At 48.9% G+C, this 13,043-nt stretch overlaps 1 protein-coding gene across 14 annotated transcripts in view; it reads right to left on the reverse strand.

Moving 5' to 3' along the window:
• The window catches only part of IKZF1 (IKAROS family zinc finger 1), a 97,840-nt gene extending 85,087 nt beyond the window's left edge, over positions 1-12,753 (reverse strand). For 3 of the 14 annotated variants that reach the window (XM_005205107.5, XM_005205106.4, XM_005205103.4), the window contains exon 1: positions 12,244-12,266. Coding sequence is in view for 4 of the 14 variants with exons in the window: in XM_005205110.5 (XP_005205167.3) it covers positions 12,244-12,268 (25 nt within the window). In the remaining 10 variants the exon portion in view is untranslated. The other 11 variants (XM_005205108.5, XM_024990858.2, XM_005205100.5 and 8 more) reach the window with 9 other exon arrangements.
• Positions 12,754-13,043: the final 290 nt, after the last annotated feature.

Genomic DNA, 13,043 nt, shown 5'->3' on the forward strand with positions numbered 1-13,043 from the left:
ATTTCATCAACACCCGACTGTATTTTCAAGTAACTTCTGATTAAAAGGAAAAAATTTCCTAAAGCCCAGCTAGGTGATGGGTCCCCAGCCCAGTGCTGCCAGAGAAGGTGCCTTCCAGCTGCTGCAAGGATCCTCTAGGTTTCTTGTTGGGCAGGATCTATCCACACCACACTGCCCTGTATGATCAGTCCTTTCCGGGGGGAGATGTGAGGACAGGTCACGCAGCAGCGAGAGGATGCGCTGGGCCTGCGGCTGAAGCCCAGACCCGGCTCTGCTGTGCGGGCACCTGTGCCCATGTGTCCCGACAGGGCAGAGCGAGGGCACCTCCCTGAACCCCACCCTGCCTTAGCACCCATCGGCAGTGGACAGTGGGCGTGGTGGAGAGCAGACCCTGAGAGCAGAGTACCCAGGATCTGTGTTGCAGGCCTGTCTCCATTTTCACTGAATGCCTGCATGGAACTCTGTTAGCTCATCAGCCTCACTTAGCCTTTCAAACAGCTCCTCAACCAAGCCTACATGGACCCAGTCAGCCGGCTTGCGGTCCGCACCAGGGCTGGAGCTGTACCTGGGGGTCCCCCATGCTTGGATGAACGCTCAGTTGTCACCATTATCTTGAAATTCCTAAGAATTAGGGCACAGTCCATGGCAGTCCTGTGATTCCATGGCCTGTCTTTCTGACATCACGAGGTGGGAGGGTGGGGTAGTTTGACAAACTCCCTCAAACTTCCTCAAGATCTAAATTTGCATCTCTTGGGACTAAAAAGTAGTGAGTTTTTTTTTTTTTTTTTTTTTTTGTAAAGGTGACTTTGCCCTTATACAAAGACCAAGAAATAATTTGACAATGGAGAACTATCTGAAGGAGAGGAAACACCAGCCCCCACCCCAAGACCTAGCCACCAAGGAGGACAGTGAAGTAACCCCACTCCCGGGAAGAGGCACCACCCAGGCGCTGTACTTCTCTTTAGACACATGGAAGCAGTGCCCAGTGTTGAATGGAAAAGGGATTCAGGCTTGGTCCGATCTCAGTACAAAAGTTGGCCGTCAGGAAGAAGCGTTCATCCCCAGAGTGACTTAACCCCACATTTTCACAACGCTGCACCTAAGCCCAAACCAAGCACAGCAGGCCTGTCCAGGGAGACGCCAAGGAGCTCTGCCATCTTCTGCTCTGTATGGGGAACGCAAGTGGCCCGAGGCTGCAGCTCACATACAAACGAAAGAACGCAGCAGTGTCAGTAAATACCTGTCACCGGGTGCGTCTTACAGACATGAATGCTTTTATTGTGCCTCTGGAGCACGCAGTCCTGAATCTCGCACACGGGGAAACAGATGCAGAGATAAAGGACAGCCAGCGTGACAGGGCGCTCAAGGGCCCCTCCAGGAGGCAGAGCAGGAGTCAGGACCCTCACTCGCCCTACTCCTGCTGGGACGGGGTCCCCAAGCCAGGAGCTCCGTCTCCCCCGCAGCCACCACCCTCTCTGAAGCTGGCACAGGACGAGTCTAGAGAACAGGGGACGGTGGGGACCACATACAGAGGCCCACTGCACCTCTGCGCCCAGGCGCCCAGGGCCAGTGGAGCTGGAGCCTTCCGGGGGACGGCGAAACCTTCGGGAAGCCCCCTCCTCGACCTCAGCTGCCTTTCCTCCTCCCCACCCACGGGAGCTGGAGCCTGGATGCCTCCGAGGAGAAGCATCCAACAGCCCTAGGCAGTTGCGGCTTCTGGGCATGTCTCCAGGACAACTGGCCCATTCCTACCCGCCGGTGAGCGAGCAGCCTGGACAAAGGCTCAGCGAGGGCCGGGGATCCTGCGGGGGCTGCTGCTCCGGGGAAAGGCTGGGATGGTCCCCAGGCCCTCTTAGCCTCCTCACACCCCATCTCTTCTTTTCTCTCCTCCTAGCACTTGCTCTGAGATGACAGGACTTTCCCATAATTCAAGAAAGCTGAGTCTGGATTAATGAAGTCAGAAGTAAAAGCCAGATGCTTGTCAAGAACCCCGAATTGGTGACCTCCCAAAGCACCCCGATTAAGGGTGGTTAAAGAGTTTAGTACATAGCCCGCCAAACGAGCTGTGATGAACCACAGACGGTCCCTCAAAGTCAGCCCATTTGCTGGTAGCACACAGTTCTTCTCCAAACTTTTCAAAAGACCATTCTTTGGGGTTTAAACAGCATACACTGTTTTTTCTTTTTTGTGTGTTTCTGTCCAGTAATATTTCATAGCATTTCTTGAGTACCTTATATAACGCCAGAAAAAGAAGGTAAAGGAAAGGACGTTGGTGTCAGTCAGCCTTCTTGAAGGAACTACCACGTGCCTGGCATTTAGCTGCTAATCCCCACAGGCGTGGACAGCAGCCACCTCGTTCCCTGTTCCATCTGAGCGCCCAGCAGAACGTCCAGGGCCGATCGAGTTTTCAATCCCCATCTGCTATGTGTGCGTCTTTAATCCTTACATCTAAACTGTGTTCTTCTGATACATGATCCACATTATTGTTTCTATTTTATAGATGAGAAAACCAAGGCTAAGAAAGAAGTGTCCTGCCCAAGGTCTCACATCTCAACAGACAACAGAGCTGAGATGAGAGCCCAGGACCACTCAGGCAGTGGTCCCCAAGCTTAAAAGTACAAATGGACCAGAAATGGGTGTTACCCGTATCGCCACAGAAAATAAGCAAGCTCTTGGTAATACTTTGCAATTAAGGCGAACTCCATGACAAAACTTCTACAATACAGTTAAATTCTGGTTATTTGGTCAAATGGATGCTATTGATTATTTTCCTCCCTGATGAGTGAGGTTGCACTAGAGATACCTTTGGGGTTATTTCCTTATGTTTTAAACAATACTTATTTTGAAGGGGGAAACAGGCCAAACCTAAAATCTATTTAAAATGCGTTAGGTCACAGACCTCTTTAATAACACTCATTCTTCCTGTTGAGAGAAAGTCTTTTCATCTTCAGGCTGGTAAATCTACCCTATTGCTGTGAATTACACCATATCTTAAAACAGGAAATGTTCCAAGAGAAAGCAAAGGTAATATGCAGGATCTTTGTGTCTGATTCCGGAGACCTTAGAGGTTTTCCTAACAACTTGACAAAACAGATTGGGAGAAGCTAACAACTTCAGAGTCCTCTTATTTCATTTCTGAGTCTTTTCATTTTTTCAAAATTAGCTGCCAATCTACACGTTTTCATGATTATTCCACAGAGATTAGGGCTGGCACAAATAACAATGAAAAACAAGATTTAAACAGGATGGCAGGGAATACAATTTGGCTTTCACACCCTCCCCCCATATTTAACTGAGCCATTCACACACACACACACACACACACACACACACACGGACACTTTTTTTTTTTTTTTTAACTGAGCCACAGAGAACTCTTCCTCCAGCGGTTTGTTCTACTGTGAACCTGCTTTTTGAGGGCAAATTAGCTCCCATGTGCAATTCTGTCCTCACATTTTTTTTCCCCCCGAGGGGCAGGAACTGATATGCAAAAGAGGAAGGGTCAGGGGGAACTCAGGAAGCCTTTTCAAAATACAGCTGAAAATCCTGCTGTCTGAAAACATTCTCAGCGAGGAAGGATTGAATACAGAACGAACAGAACCACGAGGCTGTTTGTAAAAGCCATTACGGGGCCACCTGCCTAGAAGTGAGGCCAAGAAAAAAGACGTGAGACGCTACAAATCGGAAAATAATAGGGCAAATGGAGCTGGGGACAGTCTGTGCTTTCACAGCAGCTCCGGGGCTGGGTTTCGAGCGGCCCAGGAGAGGTCCCCGCACTGCATGCCTATCGTGTGTCCGGGTCCGCTCGTGTGCCCCGCTGTACACTGGCTCTCAAACCGCTAACAGGAACTGCTGTTTATTCAGCAGCCCCGGAGAGGCAGACACTCCGAATTTACATATGCTTTTAGAGGACTTTTCCTGATGCTGGCCCTCATCAGAGGCCATTTCCTAAGTAGCTTCCTCAAATATAAATGGCCTTTTACACTTCATCACTTAAGTAAAAAGTCTAACTTTAGAATCATTTTCTTCTACCCTCTTCCCGATTTTAGAAGCCTTCATGCTTGGCCAGCAACTGTGTAACAAAAGTGATACCTCTGTCTTTAAAAAATAAAAGCAGGAACTGGGCCCAAATCATGATTTACAGGGATATTCTCAGAAGTGCTGGCCTCTTATCATCACGAAGTGAAGAGACAGAGGAGCCCAGGGAGAACTTTTGTGTTCCTATTATTTTCAAAGATTTTTTTCTCGTTTTTTATAAAACAGATAAGCACAAAGTTACTGATAACTAAGTTACTGTAACATAAGTTACAGATAAACACAAATCCAAACTTAGTTTTCACTCAGCAAGGTAAGATGCTGGCATAAAGAGTACATACAGTATCTCCTCTTGCCTTCTTAGTAGTGAAGCTATCTTGACATACCAGTATCACTTTATGTGGACGTGAAAAATTCGAACTTAATACTGTACATGGTAGAAAAAATTCACTTATATACCTATAAAGAAAAGAAAGAAAGAAAGAAAGAAAGTGAAGTCGCTCAGTCGTGTCTGACTCTTTGCGACCCCACAGACTGTAGCCTACCAGGCTCCTCCGTCCATGGGGTTTTCCAGGTAAGAGTACTGAAGTGGGTTGCTGTTTCCTTCTCCAGGGGATCTTCCCAACCCAGGGATCAAACCCGGGTCTCTTGCATTGCAGGCAGACGCTTTACTGTCTGAGCCACCAGGGAAGTCCTATAGCACTCCCCCAAATATACCTGTCATACTGAGGTTTCTACAAATGCCTCTGGACTTCTTTTTAAAGTTATATGTTATTTAGACCCAGGGAAATACAATTACTCTAATCCCCAGGAGGGTCTGGTGTTTACAGCCCAGACATACCTACTTATCAACAACAACTGAAAAGCTATTTTTTCTTTTTCTCTTGAGGACACCATCCCAGTGCTGCACAATCTTTTTTCCTTTTTTTTTTTTTATATTTAGAAAAGTCACTCCTACCAAGCTGGTGGGGAGACTAGAGCCACAAATCTAGAAACAAACAGAGAGAGAAAATGTGTTCTAAAGCAGCCTCACAGGGTGGTGGCTCCAGAGAGGAACGGGTGTGAACATCGATGGTTGACTCTCTGTGGTATGGCCACGTGGTTGCTAAGCTACTGGAAATTCGCCCTGAAGGACTTGTATTCTGAGCTCAGTTCTGTTCACAACATCCCCAAATTATCAGTTGTAATGATTAAGGTTATCAGCTGCAATGAGTTAAAATGAAGCAACTTCTTACAAAGATTCTTTAAAAAATCATCTCTATTCACGTTTCAAAACCATGTTCAGAGCATACAGAATGAAAAATAAAAAATCTGGCTCCTTAAATCGTAGCAACTTCAGCACTCTTTGGGAATTTACTTTGGTTTCCCCAACCTAAAATGGGTTGGCTGAAGTGAGTTCAGCTGTGTCTGAGAAGGGTTAAAGGAATCCAAATGTATCAATGATTTGGGAAGTGATTGCTATGGACAGTAAATATGATAATCACTGAAAAGAATAACATTTGCTATTCTGAATAGGCTCTTTAGTTGGACCAAATTAGCAAAAAAAGTTCTAGATTTCCATAGTATTCGACGATGGACAGACAGCTTAGATGTTCTATAACCCAGCATAGGCTCCCAAGGACAAAATGCCCCACACGTAACAAAGTCCATATATACACATGCTCCCAGTGGGCATCAGGCCCAACCAGGACTGCCTGTCATCCACACAACCTTTAGCCCACGAAGTCCTCATGCAAACCCAGGGGGTGTGGGGGTGTCGTGAGCAGAACCTCACAGAGGCTTACAACTTCCTCATTTTCGGCCTACAAAAATCAGCACATCTTTATTTAAAATCAGGCAGAAAATGTTCACATCCATCAGGGAACCAAGTACAGGAAAACTCTTAAACACTACAGTCAGATTTTTCTGCAGCCCTTAAATGAGCTTATTTTCAATGTTTTTTTTTCCCCCCTAGTAAATTATCTGTCTTTTACAAAAACCTCTCTGCTCTATATTAAACTGAAAAGTCTTGAAATTCAGGTTAAACATACACAAACTCCAGACAGAAGTGAGAAAATGCAGGTAGAAACGCATTAGAAATTCCCCAATCATTTTTAAATGGTAATTAATTGCCTTATCTCTTACCAACCTGCAATAATTAGCAGTATGAGTTTTAATTTAATGAAGTAGGATACACAATTTATCAATGTTTTCACTGTGGATCTCTCTGAATATCACTTTAATTTTCTGCCCGACACAAAACTCAGCACAAGGAGGAAGAAAAGGTCACTTTTTCAGGCTCAAAGTGGGGCTCGCACCAGGGGGTCGCTGGCTCTTTCTAGTTTCCATTAAAAGCACTGGAGTTCATCAGAGTGCTTCCAAAGTCAGTTTATAAAAGATCAATCCCTCATTTTCATTTCTCCTAAAGATTCTACATTCAACATTTTCTCCATTCGGACTAAAGAGGTATCTTACATGCTATTTCATTTGCTCCAAGTGCGCCAGTGAAAATCTGATGTAACAATGAAAATTTACCCAAAACCAATGAATCTGTATTCAGCATAGGACTCCTAGCTTTAGAAGAGGGCTCTAAACCAAACCATCTTGTTCAGTTTTAGCCAGCTTCATACTACCCAATAACGCTTTGGAGTGTCATTTTAGCATGTGAGCTCAATAACGGAGGCCAGAAGTCTATTTCAGTATGTGTAAGGTCGTTTACAAATTCTTGATGCAGTTCATAGTTATTTCTGCAAATACCACACACATGAGAGACAGAGGCAGAAAGGAAGGAGGGAGAGAGGGAAAGGAAGAGACTAAGGAACAACGCTGGGACCCCAGCACACTGCACCCGTCTTCAACACCCCCCAGAAGACCCGCACCAACTGCATGTCCAATGGAGCTAACTTTTGGTGCAAACATGGTAGGAAGAGAGTCAGATTTCCTTCAGCAGTGACTTGATAGCTGAAGAAAAACGAACCACTGCACACTTGAATGAGAAAAGATGAAGAAGGCGCTTTCCCACTAATTAGGACCTATTTTCAGCAATTCGTTAAGCCGTGGCCCTGCTCCGTGAGCCATCAGGAGGTGGAGCAGGGGACCCCGAAAGCAGAGAGAGCACATGGAAGGTAATGAGACTTTCCATCACCCAAGACAGTCAGTAGGAAGCCAGCAGGGGCTGGGGGCACAGGCTACCCTGGGGAGGGAGGAGAGTGCACTCTGGAAGTGCCCATCTCTGCAGAACAGCAAAGAAACCAGTGACTCACCCAGAAGCCTGTGCCCCCCAGAGACCCGAGGGGCGGGCCTTACCCCCAGTCCTACCTTGGAGGCCTGGGGCCTTCGGAGCCCCCTGGACTCAGCCACCTGGAAGGGACCCTGCCGCCTCCTTCGCCACTACCCTCCTCTCCTTCCACTGGGGCGGAGAGGAAGGTGGACCCATTTGCCAAATATGCAAAAAAGGAGGGAAGATGGTTTTCTCTCAGGAAAACATAGGCAGGAAGGGAGCCCGTGCTTCCTGTCCCGACCAAAATGGGTTCAGAGATTATTAGGACGTCTGACTTGGCGGGCTTGAGGTAGGTGGGAGAGGGACCTCTTTGAGTCACCAGGCATGATGGGCTCCCCAGAGGCAGAGACAATCAGCCCAGAAGAAGAGAGACACAGAAGGCTGTGACAGGAAGGCAAGGGGCCCCCAGGCCTGGGACTTGGAGTTTTCACCATTTTTCATGGTTCATCCCCAGGCAGGTAATGGGAGGCACCCAAAGCATTCACCCACCTGTTCATCACAGCAAAATAGGAGAAGGAAAAAAGGCTGGATGGAAGGAACGAGGCCATTTGCTACAGAGAAGGCTGGGCTGCCTCCCCACCAGGCCCTCCTCAGCAGTGGGCCCCCTACACACCACTCACCCAGGACAAACTAAAGCAGGGTGAGCCCTGGGCCCTGCCCACCTCTCCTCTCCAGGGTGCTCTGCAAAGCTCCTTTTGTTTGCTCTGTTTCACTTGTAATCATGCAGCATTTCACTTTTAATGTTTCATAATGTCTTACAAATATTTGTTAGAATATCATCAAATGTTTCAAAACAGTGTCAAACACGAGCTATTAAAGTAACAACACTGAAAATGGAAGGAGCTGCAGAAAGATAAGCTATGGTGTGGAGTCACTTATTAAACTGCAAGAGCAACATGCCTAAACCTATGTGGGGAGTTGGGGGTGGGGGTGGAAACAGTATGGGCATCTGGTCGACCCCATAGTAAAATCAGTTTGGTTGCTGTTGCTTGAGTCTGGTTTAGGGGCGCCCACGTCCCTGATGAACTCCATTCCTGTCTCCTTCCTTATCTGGATTTTAAGTGTATGTGTGTGTGTGTGTGTGTGTGTGTGTGTGTGTGTAAGCCCTATGCTCTGAAACACAATCTGCCCAAGGTCTGGATCACATGTGTGCACATGTGCCTTTCCTAAGCAAAACCAAAATGATTGGTCTCAAGGTGTCAACTGGATCAACGGTTCTCCCCTTGTCAGCCACAAAGAATGGCTCGCTTGTCGCTTTTACATCTTGTATTTTCTCCCATGAGATGAACTATGCCACACACACGCGCCTGAGGCTCTTCGGACACAAATAGACCGACACCAGGCAGGGACTGATGGTAACCGTCAGGGCAGGAGGCGCAGCATCTCAGAGCCACAGGCGAGACTTACATAGTACAGAAGCACCCGAAAACGCATGTAGAAATAGCAGCAACGAACACAACACTATAAATCAACTATATTTCAATAAAATTTAAAACACAGTATTTTTTAAAAAGAAATAGCAAAGGCCGCCAGTTAACCCGAACAGCTGCTCCCTGTGAACTGGATCCACTGACGTAAGTGCCCATTCAAATAAGACAACAAAACCAAGAGTTATGTTGTAGTGAAATTATTTCATAATTACAAAGATCAGAGGAGGGAAAAGGAATAAACACCACCTCTGAATGCTTCTGCCCTTGACCAGTTCTGGGTTAACTGAAACTATGTTAGGCAGATACACAAAGAACTGGCATCACTGATGCTTGCATTTACCATTCCAACTAGGAAAATCTCTTTTGTCTTAGTAAAAGGTAAAAATCAAACCAACTAACCGACCAAGCCAGAAAGGAGGGTCTTTATTACTCAGGTCACATGTGTTTGATTGTTAAAACCCTTTCCCCCCTGGCCCCTGTGTCTGCCCATGCTCTGCGTACGCTCTCTGTGTGTCTATGTGCATACTATCACATAATGTCTTTATTTCCTGTATCTATTAATACACACGTAACCGTGAAGGATATACACAACACGTGTGCGGGCGGCTTGGCAGCGTTTCTTAGCAATGACATGTAGTAGACAGTGTATATATGCATTAGGTTCTCTTAAACTTCCAGAGTTTGACATTTATGTTGACAGTAGGCTTCTACACTGACCCAACATGACAGACACACATCCAAGCCAAGGGGAAAGCTCCCCAAACTACAGAACCACGATCCTCAGACTCTAAGGCTCCAGTGAGGAAGATGCAGTGGCCCTAGCAGTACTGGCTGCAGCCTCTTGGCCAGGAAATTGGCTGTGATCTTAATTTTCAACAAGGGAAATGGCTGCAAGGAAACCACTAGTTACCTTCTCTCCGGAGACTTTAGACAAACTTCTCAAAAGACCCAAACATAGCACACACACACGTATTCATGGACCTTCAATTCCTGTGAGACCGTGATGATGGGCTTTTATTGTCCTGATGCTCCTGAATTTTGGAGGATATGTCGTTTCCCAAGATGCAGCGCTTTAATTAAAATAATGATGAATTATAGAAGCCTGGTGGAGTTTCTGAAACTCCTGCCTTCAACTATCACCATGAAATGGGGATGGGAGGTAGGGCAGGGAAGGGAAGAAAACCAAACGGTTTAACTCAGTTACATCTTTTGGTCTTCAGCTCTGGGGACTTTGAGGCTGGGAAATACATTTTTTCCCAGGTAAAAAAAAAATATAAACATGTATGATCATGAGAAGTTTTGAAACTGAATACACTACATCAAACCCAAACTGTACAGAATTTTTAAACACTGCCTCATTATGTATATTTGTGCACACAAATTATTTTTTAACACATTCTGTATAACCATGATGTAGGCAAGTCGTCTTCTGGTCAGAGATACTTGTGACTACTTAAATTTTAAGCCACGTATACAATAATTTAATTTCTTACTGAAACAATTCTGACACATACAATATACATTATACTTGAATTGTTCCTTTCAAAATCCCACATAAAAGATGAGTCCCAATAATCTCATCAAATAAATATCTTCCAACAAAGCAATGAACTCAAGAGGCTTGGACCTTTCTTGTATGCTTCACTCTCCTCTCACCTCAGAACCAAAGTGAACCAAGTCTTAAAATCACTTAAATTTCCATGAAAGTTTAAACGTTATGCATATTAAATATTTTAAGCTTTCTTTAAAAAAAAAAATTAACTTTCAACATAAGTTGATCTGATGGGTTAGGAGGTATTTCTTCAACACCAGTGTGTCTTTCCAAGTTTAAATAAGGTACCTCTAAACTGAACTACCCCTTGGGGTGTAGGGTGGGGAATTTGAGTGTGGAAATTGAGGGAAGCACAGAGGTTTGACATTCACTCCGGGGGGCTGCAGCCAGGGAGAAAGGAAACCGCATTTGAAAGCTACACTTGGAAGTGCCAGATCAGACACGCGAATCGAATCCTAACCCTTTTCACTTCTCCAGATGTCACACCCCGTGCCTCCAAATCAGAAGAAAATTTTTAAAAAAATCACACCTTCTGGAGATTCCTTAGGAATCACCAAGCATCCTAATTTTTCAAGCCTATTTCAAAGACAGCCCCAAGTAACCTGACACCTTTTGGCCGAGCGGTTTCCTAATCCGAGAGCCAAAACTGCACTCAGCAAAAGTATTACCAACTTTTCAAACCGGAATAATTCCTATTCTGCAGAAAGCAAGTTCAGATTCAACCTAATTATTTTACAGTATAAGCAAAAAGCTCTCACGTCAAAAATAAGAAAAGAAAGCTCGTTATGAATGACTTTATAAAGGCTGACTTCCGTGATCTCACTATAAAAGCGTGGATCGACTTAAACAAGATCACGTCCTCCTCCGGGGGACAGCGGGGCGGCTCACAGAGTCCCACGGCCGGCCTGCCCTGCACCTGCGGTCACAGCACGAAATGGCCACGGCTTTGACGAAAGTCAGCGCTCCCACCGTCCCCAGAAAGGACAGGTGGACCCGAGCGAAACCATGACTCACAACTGTGACCGCCTCCGTGTTTTCCTTCTTCCCTTCTTTTCAAGTCCAAGTTTTTCTACGGACATTCAGTCTGAAAACACTCACGTGGATGTGTGCGTCGCACTTTGCAGGTCCAAGACTGATCCTCAAGCGCGAAGAGCGACCTCGGATCCGGGCTCGCCCGGTGGGCCCCCTTGTCGCGTCCAAGCGTCCCGCCCCGGCTCGGCTGCGCTCCGCGGGGACCCAGGACCTTCGCCGCAGCGGTTGCCCGGGCGCGGGCCGCGCAGGCACTTGTTAGAGCGCCCGGCTTGCTCGGCTGCCCAGCTCTTCCCAGCTTTCTTTCACAATGACTTCCTGAAGTTGCTCACTCTCATTGTTCCCCATTTCTCCGCCGCGATCCCCACCCCCAGCCGGCCGCCACCCGGCTTTCGCGCTCGCGGCCGGTCTGCCCGTCCCGCGTGCACAGCGCCGCCCACGGGCTGCGCACCTGTGCCCCGCGCCGCGCCCCCGCGAGCCAGCGCTCAGTCACCTGCGGCCGCTTGCTCCGAGCGCCCGGGCCCGAGCGCGCGCCCGTTACCCTCGCTCCGCAAACTTTGTGGCTGCGCGCCACACCGGTCCCGGCGCGCCCTGCCCCGCAGCTGCCTCGCCCCTGCCTCGCCCCGCGTGCACGCTCCGGCACCAAACAGGACAGAAGCGAGGAGCGGGGCCCTGGGCGTGGCGCGAGCAGGACTAGGAGAGGGACTGAGACGGGGAGCGGGACTGGACGCGGAACCAGGCACGGTGCGGGACTCCGAGCGGGACTTGGAGAGGGATTCTGGTCGGGGCGCGCCGCCCCAGCCGCCCGTCGCCCGCTCACGCGGCGCCGTCCCGAGCGCAACTCCGGGGCATCGTGCGCAAACTTTGGCGCCGCGCGGGGCTGGACCCTGGCCGGCCCCAACACAGGAGACCCGGGAAGCGGCAGGCACGGGCCGTACCTGCTCGCGCCGCCGCGCGCTGCATCCCGCTCGCCGGCACTGGGCCCGCTGGGCGCGCCGCCGCCACCCCACGCGCTGCGCGCCCCTGTCCTCCCCGCGCCGCCGTGCTTCCTCATCCCACCGCTGCCAGGCATAGCCAGAGGGTCCGCCACCGCGCCGCAGGACCCGCGCTTAACCCCTGGGGTTCCGGCGCGGATGGCGTGTGGAGGACTGCCAGATCTGGGGCGTCCTCCCGGGGACCGGCAGCCTTGCGCCCCGGGCCGCTCGTCGGGGCACCCGCGTGCTCGCCCTGCCCTAGGACTCGGAACCCAGTGATGCCCTTTTCCACTGCCCGCCCGGCTTCGCTTCCCTCCAGCTGGCCCACTTGGCTCCCTGGTTCTGGCTGCGACCCCAGTTTATGAGTGCCCACCCGAGGGGGTGGGAAAAGTTGATCCTTCGCAAGTGAGGGGAAGGTGCGATTCATTTTCCCAGACAACCAATGGAATACCTCTAGTCTCTCTTCCCTCCCACCCGCTGGAGGCAGAAGTTAGGATCGCGCCTTCAGTTTTGGCCTGTGGGCACACGCGAGTGTGAAAGGGCGGCAGCGGTGGAGAGGACGCGGAAGGGAGACCTGTAATCCCCCTCCTGGTGTCTCTGAGCCTCAGCCGCTCCCTCCGAGAGCTCCGAAGCACGAGTGTGAGGCGCTGTGTATCCGTTCAAACAAGAATGGCAGCTCTGAGCTTCACCTCTTCGCCCTCCACGAAGAATCCATCATTCTGATTAGTCAGCCCCCCACCCCCGCCACAGGAGCCTGGCGAGAG

This window comes from Bos taurus, chromosome 4 (genome assembly GCF_002263795.3).
Source record: "Bos taurus isolate L1 Dominette 01449 registration number 42190680 breed Hereford chromosome 4, ARS-UCD2.0, whole genome shotgun sequence".
NCBI lineage: Eukaryota > Metazoa > Chordata > Mammalia > Artiodactyla > Bovidae > Bos > Bos taurus.